The sequence below is a fragment of the Erpetoichthys calabaricus genome, chromosome 2, assembly GCF_900747795.2.
Source record: "Erpetoichthys calabaricus chromosome 2, fErpCal1.3, whole genome shotgun sequence".
Lineage (NCBI taxonomy): Eukaryota > Metazoa > Chordata > Cladistia > Polypteriformes > Polypteridae > Erpetoichthys > Erpetoichthys calabaricus.
This window is the reverse complement of record NC_041395.2, coordinates 238,183,947-238,198,634: the sequence shown is the minus strand read 5'-3', so window position 1 is coordinate 238,198,634 and position 14,688 is coordinate 238,183,947. Positions and strand designations below refer to the sequence as shown.

At 38.3% G+C, this 14,688-nt stretch overlaps 1 protein-coding gene across 1 annotated transcript in view; it reads right to left on the bottom strand.

Annotated features, from left to right (window-relative positions):
- Window positions 1-14,688, bottom strand: part of dock1 (dedicator of cytokinesis 1) — an 870,017-nt gene that overhangs the window by 600,000 nt on the left and 255,329 nt on the right. The window contains exons 21-22 of the mRNA XM_051924023.1: window positions 3,889-3,989; window positions 528-656 (exon numbers count right to left, since the gene is read on the bottom strand). Of these exons, the coding sequence (XP_051779983.1) occupies window positions 528-656; window positions 3,889-3,989 (230 nt within the window). The remainder of the gene's footprint in view (window positions 1-527; window positions 657-3,888; window positions 3,990-14,688) is intronic.

Below are 14,688 nucleotides of genomic sequence, written 5' to 3'. Positions count from 1 at the left end.
AAATATTATATGTTACATTACTTTTAAAAGTAAAAAATCAATGATAAAATTGATAATGATAATATATGATATGATAAAAATAATATTCTCGGCTTTTGAAAATCTTAATAATGTCCTCTTTAAAAAATTAATTAATTTTATTAAAAAGTTAACTGTATATTTTTACTATTTTCAGATAAGTATGGTCAGCATAAGCATATCTTTATAATAACTAAATAAATAAAAAATAAAACATACATAGATACAATTGCTGAGCCATATGCAGCACCCACTTCAAAAAATTATCTGATACAATAAGCACATTAATGAGCTATTAGCTGTTATCTAAAGCCCTTCATTCACTTCCCATTTTCAGGTAAAAAAGCTTAACAGCCCATGAAAATAAATAAATCATTTGACTAGTAAATATTTATAAGCAGTAATTGGTGTAGATAAGAGAGGTGGGATTATTAGTATGACAGCCTGCACAGAGCTAGCTAGTATATGTATCCTAAAGGAAATTTGGGAAGAAATAAAGAAGTACTTACTGATTGAAAAGCACTCTAGAGCGAACAATGAACTTGAAAATATATTCTAAAGCTTTCATGGCTTTGAAGAGTTGTTCAGTTAATTTTTCTGCATTTTCAACATAGTTCTTCAAGACGGTAGCAAGCTTGCTGAAAGACAACATTGAAATATAAAAATTACAACCTTTCCATTCCTTGACTAATCTGATAGAAAATAAAAATGTTCTAGTAAATTGATTATATAGCTCTTCCTAAAGGTAATATTTAAAAGCACAGGCTTTACATACAGTATTTTATCATCAGTGTAATATGCAATTCATCTTTCTGCTATAGCATGCAAAACCTGAAATTCTAAACTTCTTAGAAAGATATTATTCTCTAGAGATAACCTCTTTTGTAATGCTCTATACTGTACATATACACTATTTCTCAAGTACTAAATGCTCATCATGTATGGATTTAGAAGAAACTTTTGAAGATTCTGGTCAATCGATTGCATTACAGTAAGTAATTCTAGTCTCCAATGTCAGCCCTTAGTTATCAATGAAAAATATTTACAGTTTCTAAAATTAGAAATAACACAAAAGTACTACTTCAGAAAAATAAGACCAACATAATTAAGACTAATGTAGATCAGCAAAAACCACCATAACATTTTGTCATAGTGAATTTGCTGGGTTTGCTCGTGAAATGGCAAAATGTTTTCCCCAGCTCTCCATGATGATTTGCGAGGCAAGTGTGACATCACAAAGCTATAGTAACCATCGTTAGAAAGGAGAGCCCCCACAGAGTATATAACACTGATCTCTTGCATGACAGCATCAGAGTCTTTAGCTGCAAAACAGAGATTGGGCTCAAATCCAAATGTGCAGCTCTTCCTGTACAGTGCTAGTCCTCCATTACCCAGATACTGAAGCACTAGAGGCTCCTATTTCCCAAACCAGTGTCTGTATGGGCCCCTGGAAAAGTTATTGGCTCTGCATCTCCTACAACATGGCTGATGAACATGCCCCCCTTCCACCAGCTGATGAGTTGTGGTATCCCCAACTTGCAGATCCCCAGCTACAATTATTTTGTAATTCTGTCAGAAGACTAACATGCAAAAATATGAATAAGCCCCAGATGAGTCCCCCTTACTGCTACTACTGAATGAGTGTCCCCAGCCGCCTACTGCTGATTCCAAGGACTGCATGGGTCCCTTGTCTATTCCTCCCGATTGCTCTTCCTCTGGTTTTCTGTAACTCTTAATGTGCATTGGGCTTGTGGGAGCCAAGCTTTATTGAATTCATATTTCCTGCTCCTGTTGTTTGCAACAAACCTTACTGTTCTGATATTAAATTCTATCACTGTTATCGCTGATGTATCTCCTGCTCCTGCTGCCAGATCTGCAAAATATTTTATTGTTCTGATATTTAATTCTATTAATTGTTTCTTATCAGATCCAGAGTTGCACAAATCAAATTAAAACAGTTCTTTAAAGAAAACATTCTTTACTCTTGAATGCGAGTCTTTCAATAAAAAACTAAGCTTAACTAATTTCCAAAGGCATCAAGCAGACAGCTGTCCCACAGTGGAGATCCACGTTTAAAACAATCTCCCCCAATAAGCTGACCATTAAATTTCACAACCATGGCCTTAACATATCTGTGCAACTGGATTCTGGACTTTCCTGCCAGCATACCACAAACAGTTTGGTAAGTACTCTTCCTCTTCCATAACACTGGAGCACCACAAGAATCCTATACTCCCTCTTCACTTATGAACCATTCGTGATTCCAACATCATAATTAAAGTTTGCAGACGATACCACTGTGATAGGCATGATCTGTAATAACAATGAGACAGCCTACAGAGAAGAGGTTGAATTGGAGCCAGGACAATAACCTTGTCCTCAACCCAACCCAAAGAAAACAAAATAACTGAGGAGACTGAGGCACAATGGTCACCACCCCATTAATATCAATGGTGAGAGGGTGGGGGCAGTTCAGAGCTTCAGATTCCTAGGGGTACATATCAGCCAAGAACCTGCTGCTGCCGTAAAGTCATGATCATCTGCAGAGACCCGACTCATCCTGGCCAGAGCCTTTTCATTCCTGTGCCATTTGGCAAGCAGTATAGAGCCCTGTATGCACACGTGACCTGGTTGAACAACAGTTTCTACCCTGGAGCAATAATAATTTTGAACATAAACAAAACACTTTAACCCCCACCTCATTCCAAAACAGAACTACCACCATTCTAATTTAAATGGAGCTCAGTGACATCACACATATTCATATAATTATTCATGCCAGACTGTGTGCAATTTATTTATAATGGCACTGAATCTATAATCACTGTTGTTTCATTATTTATTCAACCCGCCTTTAAGGTCATCTCAACCACTGCAACTGTTCCTTTATTACCTATCTCTCTCCACTTCTTAAGGGCAGTAACTTATTATTTGCAGTATTCTGATGTGTACTATCCCTCTGACATTGATATGCTACTGGCTTCTTTTGCTCCAAGTATGGACATTTTACTCATTATTTTGGGTGTATATATTTTATACTTCATTTATAATGTATCATACATATACTTATAGTTTATAAGTTTTATTGTTTTTATACTTTGTTTTTGTTTGGCAATTACAGATTTGCTCCAAACAATAAATGTATCTTACTTCATCTTATACCACAGACTTAGATTTTTTTTTTTTTTTAACTTTGTTTTTTCCATTCATTCTCTCGTCTGCGTTGTTTACACAATGGAGATGTACCTCCATGTTTCTCTTTGGACACTATTCTCTGTATTTTATACTAATATCAATACATCCTAATGTTATTTTGCACAATGAAAGATATGAATAAAAAGTTGAATATTGACTGAGGGAGCAAAAAATAAATAAATAAAAATACAAAGGGCTACAAAAAGTGGGCATGCAATCATGAATAAGATAGTATAGACTTAACAGTAACTTTTATCAGCTAAAAAAATCTGTATAATTTTCATTCACTTCCTTTCATTCTATGTGATCATTGTTTTAGTGTCAACATGTACAAAAAGTTAATTTCAGTATCTATGTTTTTTTTTTACAATTAAGGTTTAATAAAGTTATACTGTATGCATACTGAATCAGCAAATAAAAGAACTTCACAGCAGGGTGAAATAAAACTGCTTTACAGTGAAAAAAAAAAGTCTATCAAGGGAAAGTCTTCGGTTCTTAAGTCAGAAAAATAGCAAAAATACATTAAAAAAACAACATTGCATTGTAATTTTCTAAAACAGCACTTCAAAAAAAGAAAAACATAAGCTAGAAAATTAAGCATAAGCAAGCATGTTCCCTTAAAAATTTTTTTTTTTTTTTTTTTTTTTTTTTTAATACAACTGTTCCAGTACTTACGTGTAAGCTAGGGTTGCACTAAAATGTTTTCGGATGTAGGTTTCCAGGACAGGGTTGAAGTGCTGGAATTTTCTGTCAGCTATCAGCCCAATTATAAATACCTGTTAAGCAAGGTGTGAAATGGTCACTTACACTGAATCTGTTTTAGAACACTGTAAGCAGAAGGCAATTACAAGTGCAACAATTTTTGAAATAAATAAAAAAAGAATGTTAAATTACAAAGTGCCAAATAATTGGCAAAGCTCCCCTTAAAATTAAATTATAGAGAAATGTAAATATGAAAATGATTGTAACACATTTAAATACTGTCTTATTTGAAAGGGATAATCTCACTCTAAGTAAGGTCTCTTAATTGTTCATAAAAATATAAAACTAGCATTATTTTTTAATAATTATTGATTATTGTAAAGTATATAAATTAATATATATATATATATATATATATATATATATATATATATTACTTATTAATTACTGATTGAAATAACTAAATCACCTTTATTTATATATGAAAGCCCCATTTTCAGCAATTACTACAATGCCCTAATTGTAAAATCTTTTAGCTCATGTACAGTAATCCCTCCTCCATCGCGGGGGTTGCGTTCCAGAGCCACCCGCGAAATAAGAAAATCCGTGAAGTAGAAGCCATATGTTTATATGGTTATTTTTATATTGTCATGCTTGGGTCACAAATTTGCGCAGAAACACAGGAGGTTGTAGAGACAGGAACGTTATTCAAACACTGCAAACAAACATTTGTCTCTTTTTCAAAAGTTTAAACTGTGCTCCATGACAAGACAGAGATGACAGTTCTGTCTCACAATTAAAAGAATGCAAACATATCTTCCTCTTCAAAGGAGTGCGTGTCAGGAGCACAGAATGTCACATAGATAGAGAAAACAATCTCTAGTAAACAAATCAATAGGGCTGTTTGGCTTTTAAGTATGCGAAGCACCGCGGCACAAAGCTGTTGAAGGCGGCAGCTCACACCCCCTCCGTCAGGAGCAGGGAGAGAGAGAGAGAGAGTTTGTTTTTCAGTCAAAAATCAATACGTGCCCTTCGAGCTTTTAAGTATGCGAAGCACTGTGCAGCATGTCGTTTCAGGAAGCAGCTGCACAAAAGATAGCAACGTGAAGATAATCTTTCAGCATTTTTAGACGAGCGTCCGTATCGTCTAGGTGTGCGAACAGCCCCCCCCTGCTCAATCCCCATACGTCAGGATCACAGATAGTCAGCGCAAGAGAGAGAGAAAAGTAAGCAATCTAGCTTCTCAGCCATCTGCCAATAGCGTCCCTTGTATGAAATCAACTGGGCAAACCAACTGAGGAAGCATGTACCAGAAATTAAAAGACCCATTGTCCGCAGAAATCCGCGAACCAGCAAAAAATCCGCGATATATATTTAAATATGCTTACATATAAAATCCGCGATGGAGTGAAGCCGCGAAAGGCGAAGCGCGATATAGCGAGGGATCACTGTATATTGAATCATGTTTAACATGCTAGTTGGTTATTAGAAAGACCTTAGTATTAGTATTATCCCAGTTGTAACCTGTTATTGTGTTTAATCCATCCATCCATCCATTTTCCAACCCGCTGAATCCGAACACAGGGTCCTGCTGGAGCCAATCCCAGCCAACACAGGGCACAAGGCAGGAACCAATCCTGGGCAGGGTGCCAACCCACTGCAGGACACACACAAACACACCACGCACACACTAGGGCCAATTTAGAATCGCCAATCCTCCTAACCTGCATGTCTTTGGACTGTGGGAGAAAACCGGAGTGCCCGGAGGAAACCCACGCAGACACGGGGAGAACATGCAAACTCCACGCAGGGAGGACCCGGGAAGCGAACCCAGGTCCCCAGGTCTCCCAACTGCGAGGCAGCAGCGCTTACCCACTGCGCCACCGTGCCGCCCTATTGTGTTTAATAAAACAAGTAAATTATTTTCCTAAATGTGGCGAGGAACTGACATTTCTAAGGTTCAATTCTAGGTTAAAAAGTGGCCAAAACAAAACGCCCATCTCAAAGAACATGTAACTTTATTGTTGTTTCAGGGTCATTCCAAGCAGCAGACTGACTAGTACAAGGATGGCGAACTCCAGGCCTGGGGCCTCAAGTATAAATGGTGCGTACGCACACAAATGTTGTGGAAGCCCGTTTCCACGCTCAAATCGCAATGTATAAAACCTAAACTTGGCGTAAAGCCATGCACATTTTCACGGTAGCTCAAACCCTGGAGTGCGCAAGTTCTTCGCTTGGTTCTGCAAACTGGCAGCACCCAGCGTCAAAGCAGTGCTACTGTTCCAGTGTGGTTTCCCTTTCTTTTTCAGATCCACATCCCTGACGTGGCTTTATAAATACACTGAAATTAACCGCATATTGTTTATTAGTTTAAGGTATCTGATTGTAATTAACCTGTAACAATATAATCGTCCACGAAATGGCCAAACTATTCCAAATACCATAGCTGCTTTAGCATTGTTACTCTCACTGCACCTTCTTCTTCTTTCAGCTATTCCCATTAGGGGTTGCCACAGCGGATCATCTTTTTCCATATTACTCTCACTGCACCACTCGGAGCAGCTGATTGGAAGGAGAATTATCGGTATACAGCATCAAGCACATGCTGCCTACTTGAACTGCTCTCATCCGACAAATGCTTCAGATCCTTTCCTGTATGGACCTTGCGGTTATTTCTGCCTCGTGCTGTATTCTTGCTGGGGCTGGCGCGACACTGCGGAAAGACAGATGGATATAATACTTAAACATGTACCACAAAGATACTTCAATGTTCCTTAAAAGTTTTGAAGAATCGGCATTCTAAGCTTACAGATGGCTTAACATCTATTACAGAGCTGATTGTATGCCGATTGGTTACTTGGAGAAAGAAAAGGAAGGACAGGAATTGTGGGTTAGTATGTTTGAAAGAGACAGTACTGATGCAATAAATTATTTCATCGAAGGCTGCGCACGGCGCAGCAAGCATCTTGCATGAGGCATGAACGATCACTGCTCCACCGTGTTCCCATGTTTAATAACATGCTTTAACTCCTATCATCATGAAAATAACATCACGTATACATGTCAGTATTTTAATTATTCAGAGAGCTGTAATATCACGAATGTAATGGATTCTGTGTCCTGTCGGAGGAAGAGAAAGACCGTTTAAGAAGCAGGTAGTGCACATAGAAGATCAAATACAAAACAAAGCATTTAACATGCTACTTTAGTTACGATGGGATTTGAGAAACTAGTAAATGAAACGATTTTATGATGAAATTTATGATGTTCTACTTTAATGACAAAATAAACTAAAGTCGAAATTTCGAGATTAAAGTTGACATTTCGTGCTTTCCCCCCCTTCCCCATCCCCCCCCAAACTGCGTGCCTATTTTTTTCTCTGTACCCTAATAAGCTTTCATATGACACTCAGACGGTGGGCTACGACTTGCCTTGTCACGGTGACTTTGATATCTGAACGCTTATTTTTTATTTCGGCACTGTGCGACTTTGTGAACTTGAACTATGTCACTCAATCAACATCCTTTTGTTGATTATATAACTGTTTAAACAAATAGTAAATTTTTCCTTGCCTCCACTTTGTATTCACTGAAATTCTTCTATTTTCTTCCGTGTTTTTGCCATTGTCTTTTCACAGAAGGCTGAGCTTAAGGGCTACTTATATTGATTTGCATATTCAAAGAGGCGTAATTCTGGGAGGAGTTGGGGCGGGACAGCAGGCGTGTGCACGTGCATTACTTTTCACGCTGACCAGGATTTATGTAGCAGAAGAACGTGGAACTTGGCGTTCGCACAGATTTATGCATCTGAATTATTTTGTGCGTAAGCACATTTCCACTTTTGACCGTACGCCATGTTATACTGTCAATTCTACACAAGGCGTTATACATGAGGCCCCTGGAGTGCTGCAGTGGCTACAGGTTTTCATTCTAACCCTTTTCTTAATCAGTGACTAGTTTTCACTGCTAATTAACTTTTTCCCCATCACTTTAATAGCCCTGTTAAAAGAGTTCAGCCCTCTGAATTGATTCCTTTCTTCATTAAGTGACAGCCAAGCAGAAATGAGATGTGAAACGAGCTAACAGATGACCAGATAAACTGGGGCTTCAAACTCCAAACAATTTCACTCCAATCACTTTCTTAATGAGAAGCCAGTACTTGCTGTTAATTAAACCCGTTATTTAATTCCATGGCTTGTTGCTTGTCTCATTCTGCCACAGCACACATTTCGAAAACTGTTGTTTTTCTGTTCTTTCTTCTAAGAGCACTGTCAAAATGTTTTGGTGACCTGTGAGATCAACCTTACCAAGACCATCCCCTCTCTTTAATTTCAGATATTGTGTGATGGGCACAGGGGAGCTGGTCATGTGGCAGCTTGTTTTGTGCCTCATTATTGTTTGGCTGCTAATTAACACTAGAATTACCAGAGTCTACGAAAAAACTCGTAGGTCCAGCCCACCTTAAAACCATTCGCACCTTTCCGCCAGCGTCCTTTGTCATCTAAATGTGCCGATAAAAACAAGCTGCAAGCAGCCGGCTATTCCATCCCCCCACCGACTTAGAACGTGCACGAGCATCTCCCAGGTCATGCCTTGATTGATTATCTGGGAGTGAAGTGGAGTTTTAGAGTGGAAATAATAGATCATTATTTGGAACACACGCATTTCATGAGTGTTCCGTTTCTACAGTAATCTGTGTAAACACATTGTTAAAACAGAAACTTTTTCATATTTTAGTAATAAATGTTACAAAATGTAGGCATAAACTATAGAATGTGTGAAGCATGAAGTCCAAACATCAAATAAACACTTTCACAAAAGGTTCAAAAACAATACAACAGCTTCTGTGGCGTAGCAGTAAGATTTGCTGTCTCAGAGCACAGCAGGCTTACTGTCCCTCGGACACCTGAGTTCGATTCCCCGTTGAGGAGAAAGTGTTTTTTTTTTTTTTTCTTTTTAACCTCAAATGGACATAAAATTTATAAATTGGTATGCACGGTCAGTTAATGAGATCATTATATTTTCATGTGGGATGCTCCTTTTAAAATATTTTTTAACAATTGAGACTGCAATTAACATGAACAAGTGTCCTTATAACTGTTATTTTTAAGATCCATAACACACAGACAGACAGAGCACTATGTAATAGAGAGACAGACAAGCAGAAAAGTCACTAGATATATAAATAAACAGGGAAGGCACATGCAGTGAAAGAAAAAAAAGATCAACATGTGCGTTGATCCTGCTGCACTGAATAAGCTCACGCGCTCTAACATTACATAAGATCTGACTCTAAGTAACAGTGCAAGTACAGACGCAAACCAAGTGTATGTGTGTACTGTATAATATTAACAAAAAGAGCAGCTTACTACTGAAAACAGCAAATATAGGAGTGAGTGGGGATCGAACTGGTGACTCTTGATCACACTTGGTTTGCGTCTGTGCTTGTGCTGTTACTTAGAGTCAGATCGGGGTTGCGTGGGGCTGGGGGAGGGACTGGGGGGGGGGTGTTAGAGCACGTGAGCTTATTCAGTGCTGCAGGATCAATGCACTTGTTGATCTTTGTTTTCTTTCAGTAATAGCGCTAACATAAATCCATGATCCACGCCCGATCTGACGCTGTTCGTTTTCAAATAATATTGCATTAGTGAGATGATGTTTTCACATATATTGTCTCTTTCTTTCAGGTGTGTAATAGAAACCACAGCATAGAGAGAAGCGTGTACATTGAAACAGGTACACACGTTGTAAATGTAGGAAAGACAATCCTTGCGTGTGTGTGAACAGTTAACATTTGAATCTGATGATTGCATATAGCGCTGAACTTACTGCTCTGTACTATTCTATCTTCTGCATGTCCTGGAGTACAAAAGAAAAAGAATACAGCAAATGTGGGGACTGGCAAGATCGGGGATAAAAAACACGCAGTCACTGATTACAAACCACAAGATGTTATGCGAATGAATATGAATAATATGAATAATGTTGCATCCGTGCCACAAAGTTTTCCGAAATGTACTACACAGGTCATAAAACGAATAATTCCAAATATCATATATACCTACGTCTGTGTTTTTTTTGTTTTTTTTTGACATCATACACCATAAAGTGCACACTAATTCAGCATGAGCAGGAACACTCAATAAAACTGAATAAAAAAAATCAAGTGACGGTGAGATACGAAGAAGGCAGATTCGCCAGCGTTTGTGTGTCAGCTTTAATCTCTCCAGATGAGAGAATGTCCAGTTCCATTGTCTCAAAACACCACTCACATCTCCTGTTATTCCGTTTCAAATGAAAAATAACAGCGTCAGATCCCTGGGGGGCCGGTAATATGTATCATGATCGTGATTTAGAGAGAATAAAAGTTAAAAAAAAAAAAAACGTTAACTTTTACAAGTCCTATAAATGCACACAGTGTGTTACAGACGCAAACCAAATGTATGTGTGTACTGTATAATATTAACAAAAAGAGCAGCTCACTACTGAAAACGGCAAATATAGGAGTGAGTGGGGATCGAACCGGGGACTCAAATACAAGTCAGCAAATCTTACCGCTATGCCAATGAAGCTGTTGTCTACTCCTTGAATCTTTTGTGAAAGTGTTTACTTGATCTTTGGACTTCAGGCTTCATACATTATATAGTTTATACCTACATTTTGTCATTTACTACTAAAATATGAAAAACGTTTCTGTTTTAAAAATGTGTTTACACAGATTACTGTAGAAACGGAACACACATGAAATGCGTGTGTTCCAAATAGCGATCTATTATTTCCACTCTAAAACTCTAGCACTTCAGTCACTCCCAGATAATCAAACAAGGCATGTGCTGGGAAAACTTAGTGAACGTTCTGTGGCGGTGGGGGAATGGAATAGCCAGCTGCTTGCTGCTCGTCTTAATCAGCACATTTAGAAGACAAAAGACGCTGGCGGAGAGGTGAGAACGGTTTTAAGGTGGGCCGGATCTAAGAGTTTTTTCATAGACTCTGGTAATTCTAGTGTTAAAGAAGAAGAAACAACTATGGGGCCTGAGTCAAGTTAATTAAAAGAAGTAATCAGCAGCAAAAACTGGTCACTAATTAAGAAGATGGTAAGAATGAAAACCTGCAGCCACTACAGCACTCCAGGCCTGGAGTTCGCCACCCCTGGACTAGTAACTCAAGATTTCATATAAAAGGCTTTTACTGCTCTCTTATGTAAAGACGGAAAAGTGGGTCTAACATATATAAAATGCAAAAGTTTGAGTACCCTTGCTTAAAATGTCTGTTACTGCAAAAGGCATGAAAAGTTAAAGATAACACATTTCTTTAATATTTTAAGCAAGATTACATTTTTATTTCCATCATTTGCAGGTATAAAATACTAAAAAATTTAAAAGGGCCAAAACCAAATGTTTGGGCAACTGACATGGCTAGTACTTAGTATCACCCTCTTTGGCAATAATAACAGCTTGTAAACACTTTTTGTAGAAAGGTAATTCTTACTTGGGGTATTTTCTCCTATTTGTCCTTGCAAAAAGGTTTCTAATTCAGCAAGATGTTTGGGCCGTCTTGCATGTACTGCTCTTTCAATAATGTTTATGTCTGGGAACTGTGAGGGCCATGGCAAAACTGTCAGGTTGTGCCTCTTGAGGTATTCCATTGTAGATTATGTGGTGTGTTTCGGATCATTATTTTTTTGTAGGATCCATCCTCCTTTTAACTTCAACTTTTTTGAAGTATGGTGTGATGTTTTCTTACAGAATTTGCTGATATTTATTTGAATCCATCATTCCCTCTAACCAATAACATGTTTCCCTGTGCCACTGGCTACAACACAAGCCCAAAGCATGATTGATCCATGGCCATTCTTAATAGTTGAAGCAGTGTTCTTTTCCTGGAATATGACACCCTTTTTCCTCCAAACATACCTTTACACATTGTGACCAAAAAGGTCTATTTTGACTTCATCAGTCCACGGGACGTCTTTCCAAAATGCATCAGGCTTCATTTGCAAACTTCAGATGGTGAATATTGTGACTTGGATGCAGGAAAGGTTTTATTCTGCTGACTGTACCATGAAGGTCATATTTGTTCAGGTGTCACTGCACAGTGCAACGGTGTAGTCCCAGTCCAGAGTCTGCTAAATCTTCCTGAAGGTTTTTTGCAATCAACTGGGGGGTTTTATTAGCCTTTCTAGCAATCCAATGAGCAGATCCTTCAGAACGTTTTCTTGGAATTCCAGACCTAAACTTGACCTCCACCTTTCCTGTTAAGTGTCATTTATTAATAACATTATGAAATGAGGAAACAGCTACCTGAAAACACATTGCTGTCTTCTTGTTGCCTTCTCATGCTTTGTGAGCATCAATTCATTTATTTTTCAGAGTGCTAGGCAGCATAGTAGCCCATGGCTGCTGATTGTTGGGATAAGGTTTGAGGAGTCAGAAAATTTATAGAGCTTTGCATCAACTGGAATTTTCTACCAATGACTGTAAATAAACCATAGCCCTAATGAAACCCTGTTAAAGTTATCAGGGACCTCAAATATCTTACAGTGCCTAAACTGCATGGTGCTCCATTCCTTTTTTCACTGTACAATTGTACAAAAATAAAACAAAAAACTAATTTTGCCTAAAATGTGTCATCTTATCTTTATGCCTTTTGGTGATCACTTAATTATTCACAATAACAGATATTTTAAGCAAGGGTGTCCAAACTTAGCATGCTACTGTGTGTGTGTGTGTATATACTGTATATTTTATATGAGTATATATATGAGTATTTGGATTATGTGATCCAAATAAATAAATGTTATTTATTTGGATCACATAAAGACGCGCTATAGCTCACTATGGCTCAAATGTTATTTATTTGGATCACATAAAGACGCGCTATAGCTCGCTATAGCTCAAATGTTATTTATTTGGATCACATAAAGACGCGCTATAGCCTGCATGTTATTTATTTTGCCAACACTACACCTTCCAGATCTAAACACTTGCGTGGTGTATGTGCCCAAAAAAACTCTAACTGCATTCTCGTACCATTGCTCGCGTATTAAAGTATCAGCAGGTATTTTTCGTGACATTACACGTGTAATTTGTGAGCATGCCTTTGACGATCAAACAGAGGAAACTCTGCAGTTCACTTGTGACTTTATGCTGTAGATCTGGCTCTTACATACAAATGACAGTGCATGTGCCCAAAACATTAACATGTTACTTACATAAAAGCCAGAGCTAATGTTATTTACCTATTTACCTTGAGTTATTTACTTACATGACGAGGGTTCTACATCGGATCAAGAATGTACTTTTGCCATCGCTGTACTTTGTATATGTACATGGGAAGCTCTGCACTCGAGACTTTACGGTGTAGGAAGTAAGTAAATAAATAAAGGTACATAGGTAAATCGAATGTTATTTACCTTGAGTTATTTACTTACATGATGACGGTTCTACATCGGATCTGGCTTTTATGTAAGTAACATATAAATGTTAATGTTTTGGGCACAGGCACCATCCTTTGTATGTAAGAGCCAGATCTACAACGTAAAGTCACGAGTGCAGAGCTTCCCATGTACATATACAAAGTGCAGCGATGGCAAAAGTGCATTCTTGATCCGATGTAGAATCGTCATTATGAGTTGAGTGTACCTCTGTTATAGTGCGTCTATGAGCGTGGGGGGACGCGGGGAGTTGGGAACGTGAACGCGGCTGAGAGAATAACAGAATAGAAAAAAAACAAAGCTAACCTTTACAAGTATCATAAATTACACCGGCTGTTACAGACTGGAATCAAATGTATGTTTTTATTCTAAAATAGTTAGAATACGAGCAGCTTAGTTCTCGAAACGGACTCGCCCGGGATCGAACCCGCGAAGCTTTGATTATAAGTCAGCAGCTGATACCGTTGTGCCACCGAATCTCTCATTCCAATTGCGTGTCAATGTCGCAGGTAAACGCGGGTTGTTTTTCTGCAGTTATATTTATGAATAAAAGCACATTTGTTCTGTTATATTTGTACCTTTTGTGAAAGTGTTTTTTTGATATTTGGAATTCAGGCTTCACACATTATACACTTCATGTCTACATTTTGTCAATTATTACTAAAACATGAAAAACGTTACTGTTTTAACGATGTGTTTACATAGATTGTTGTAGACACGGAACACACATGAAATGCATGTGTTCCAAATAACGATATAGTATTTATAAAAGGTGTCATTTTGCTTGACTTCTCACTCTATACATCTCCAAGCTACTGACACGCAGGTAAACAGATTTGAGCCGAGAAAACTGTGGGCCGGTGGGGGATGTGATAGCAGACTGCTTGCTGTTTGCTGCATATTGACATATTTACAGGACAAAAGACGCTGATGAAGAAGTGTGAAGCGATTTAAGGTGGGACGGATCTACGAGTTTGTTCGTAGGCTCTGGTAATTCTAGTGTTAAATGATCGACACGCAGCGCGAAATACAGCTAGCAGCTGATCTGTCGATAGGCAGGCGGATGGATGGATGGATGGATGGATGGATGGATGGATGGATGGATGGATGGATGGATGGATGGATGGATGGATGGATGGATGGATCCAAGTGTCGCCGCCCAGCAGCAGTCACTCAAAGACAGCTCGCTGTAGCTGCACACTGGTTCTCTGTTTAATAGTAAACCAATGCTAAAGAAACACAGCGGCCCTTCAAATACTCCCTCTTAAACAGTATTTCAATAGGAAAGAAGCGCACTCTTAACCGGCTTTCTGCAAGGTTTACTCTTGATATATACATATA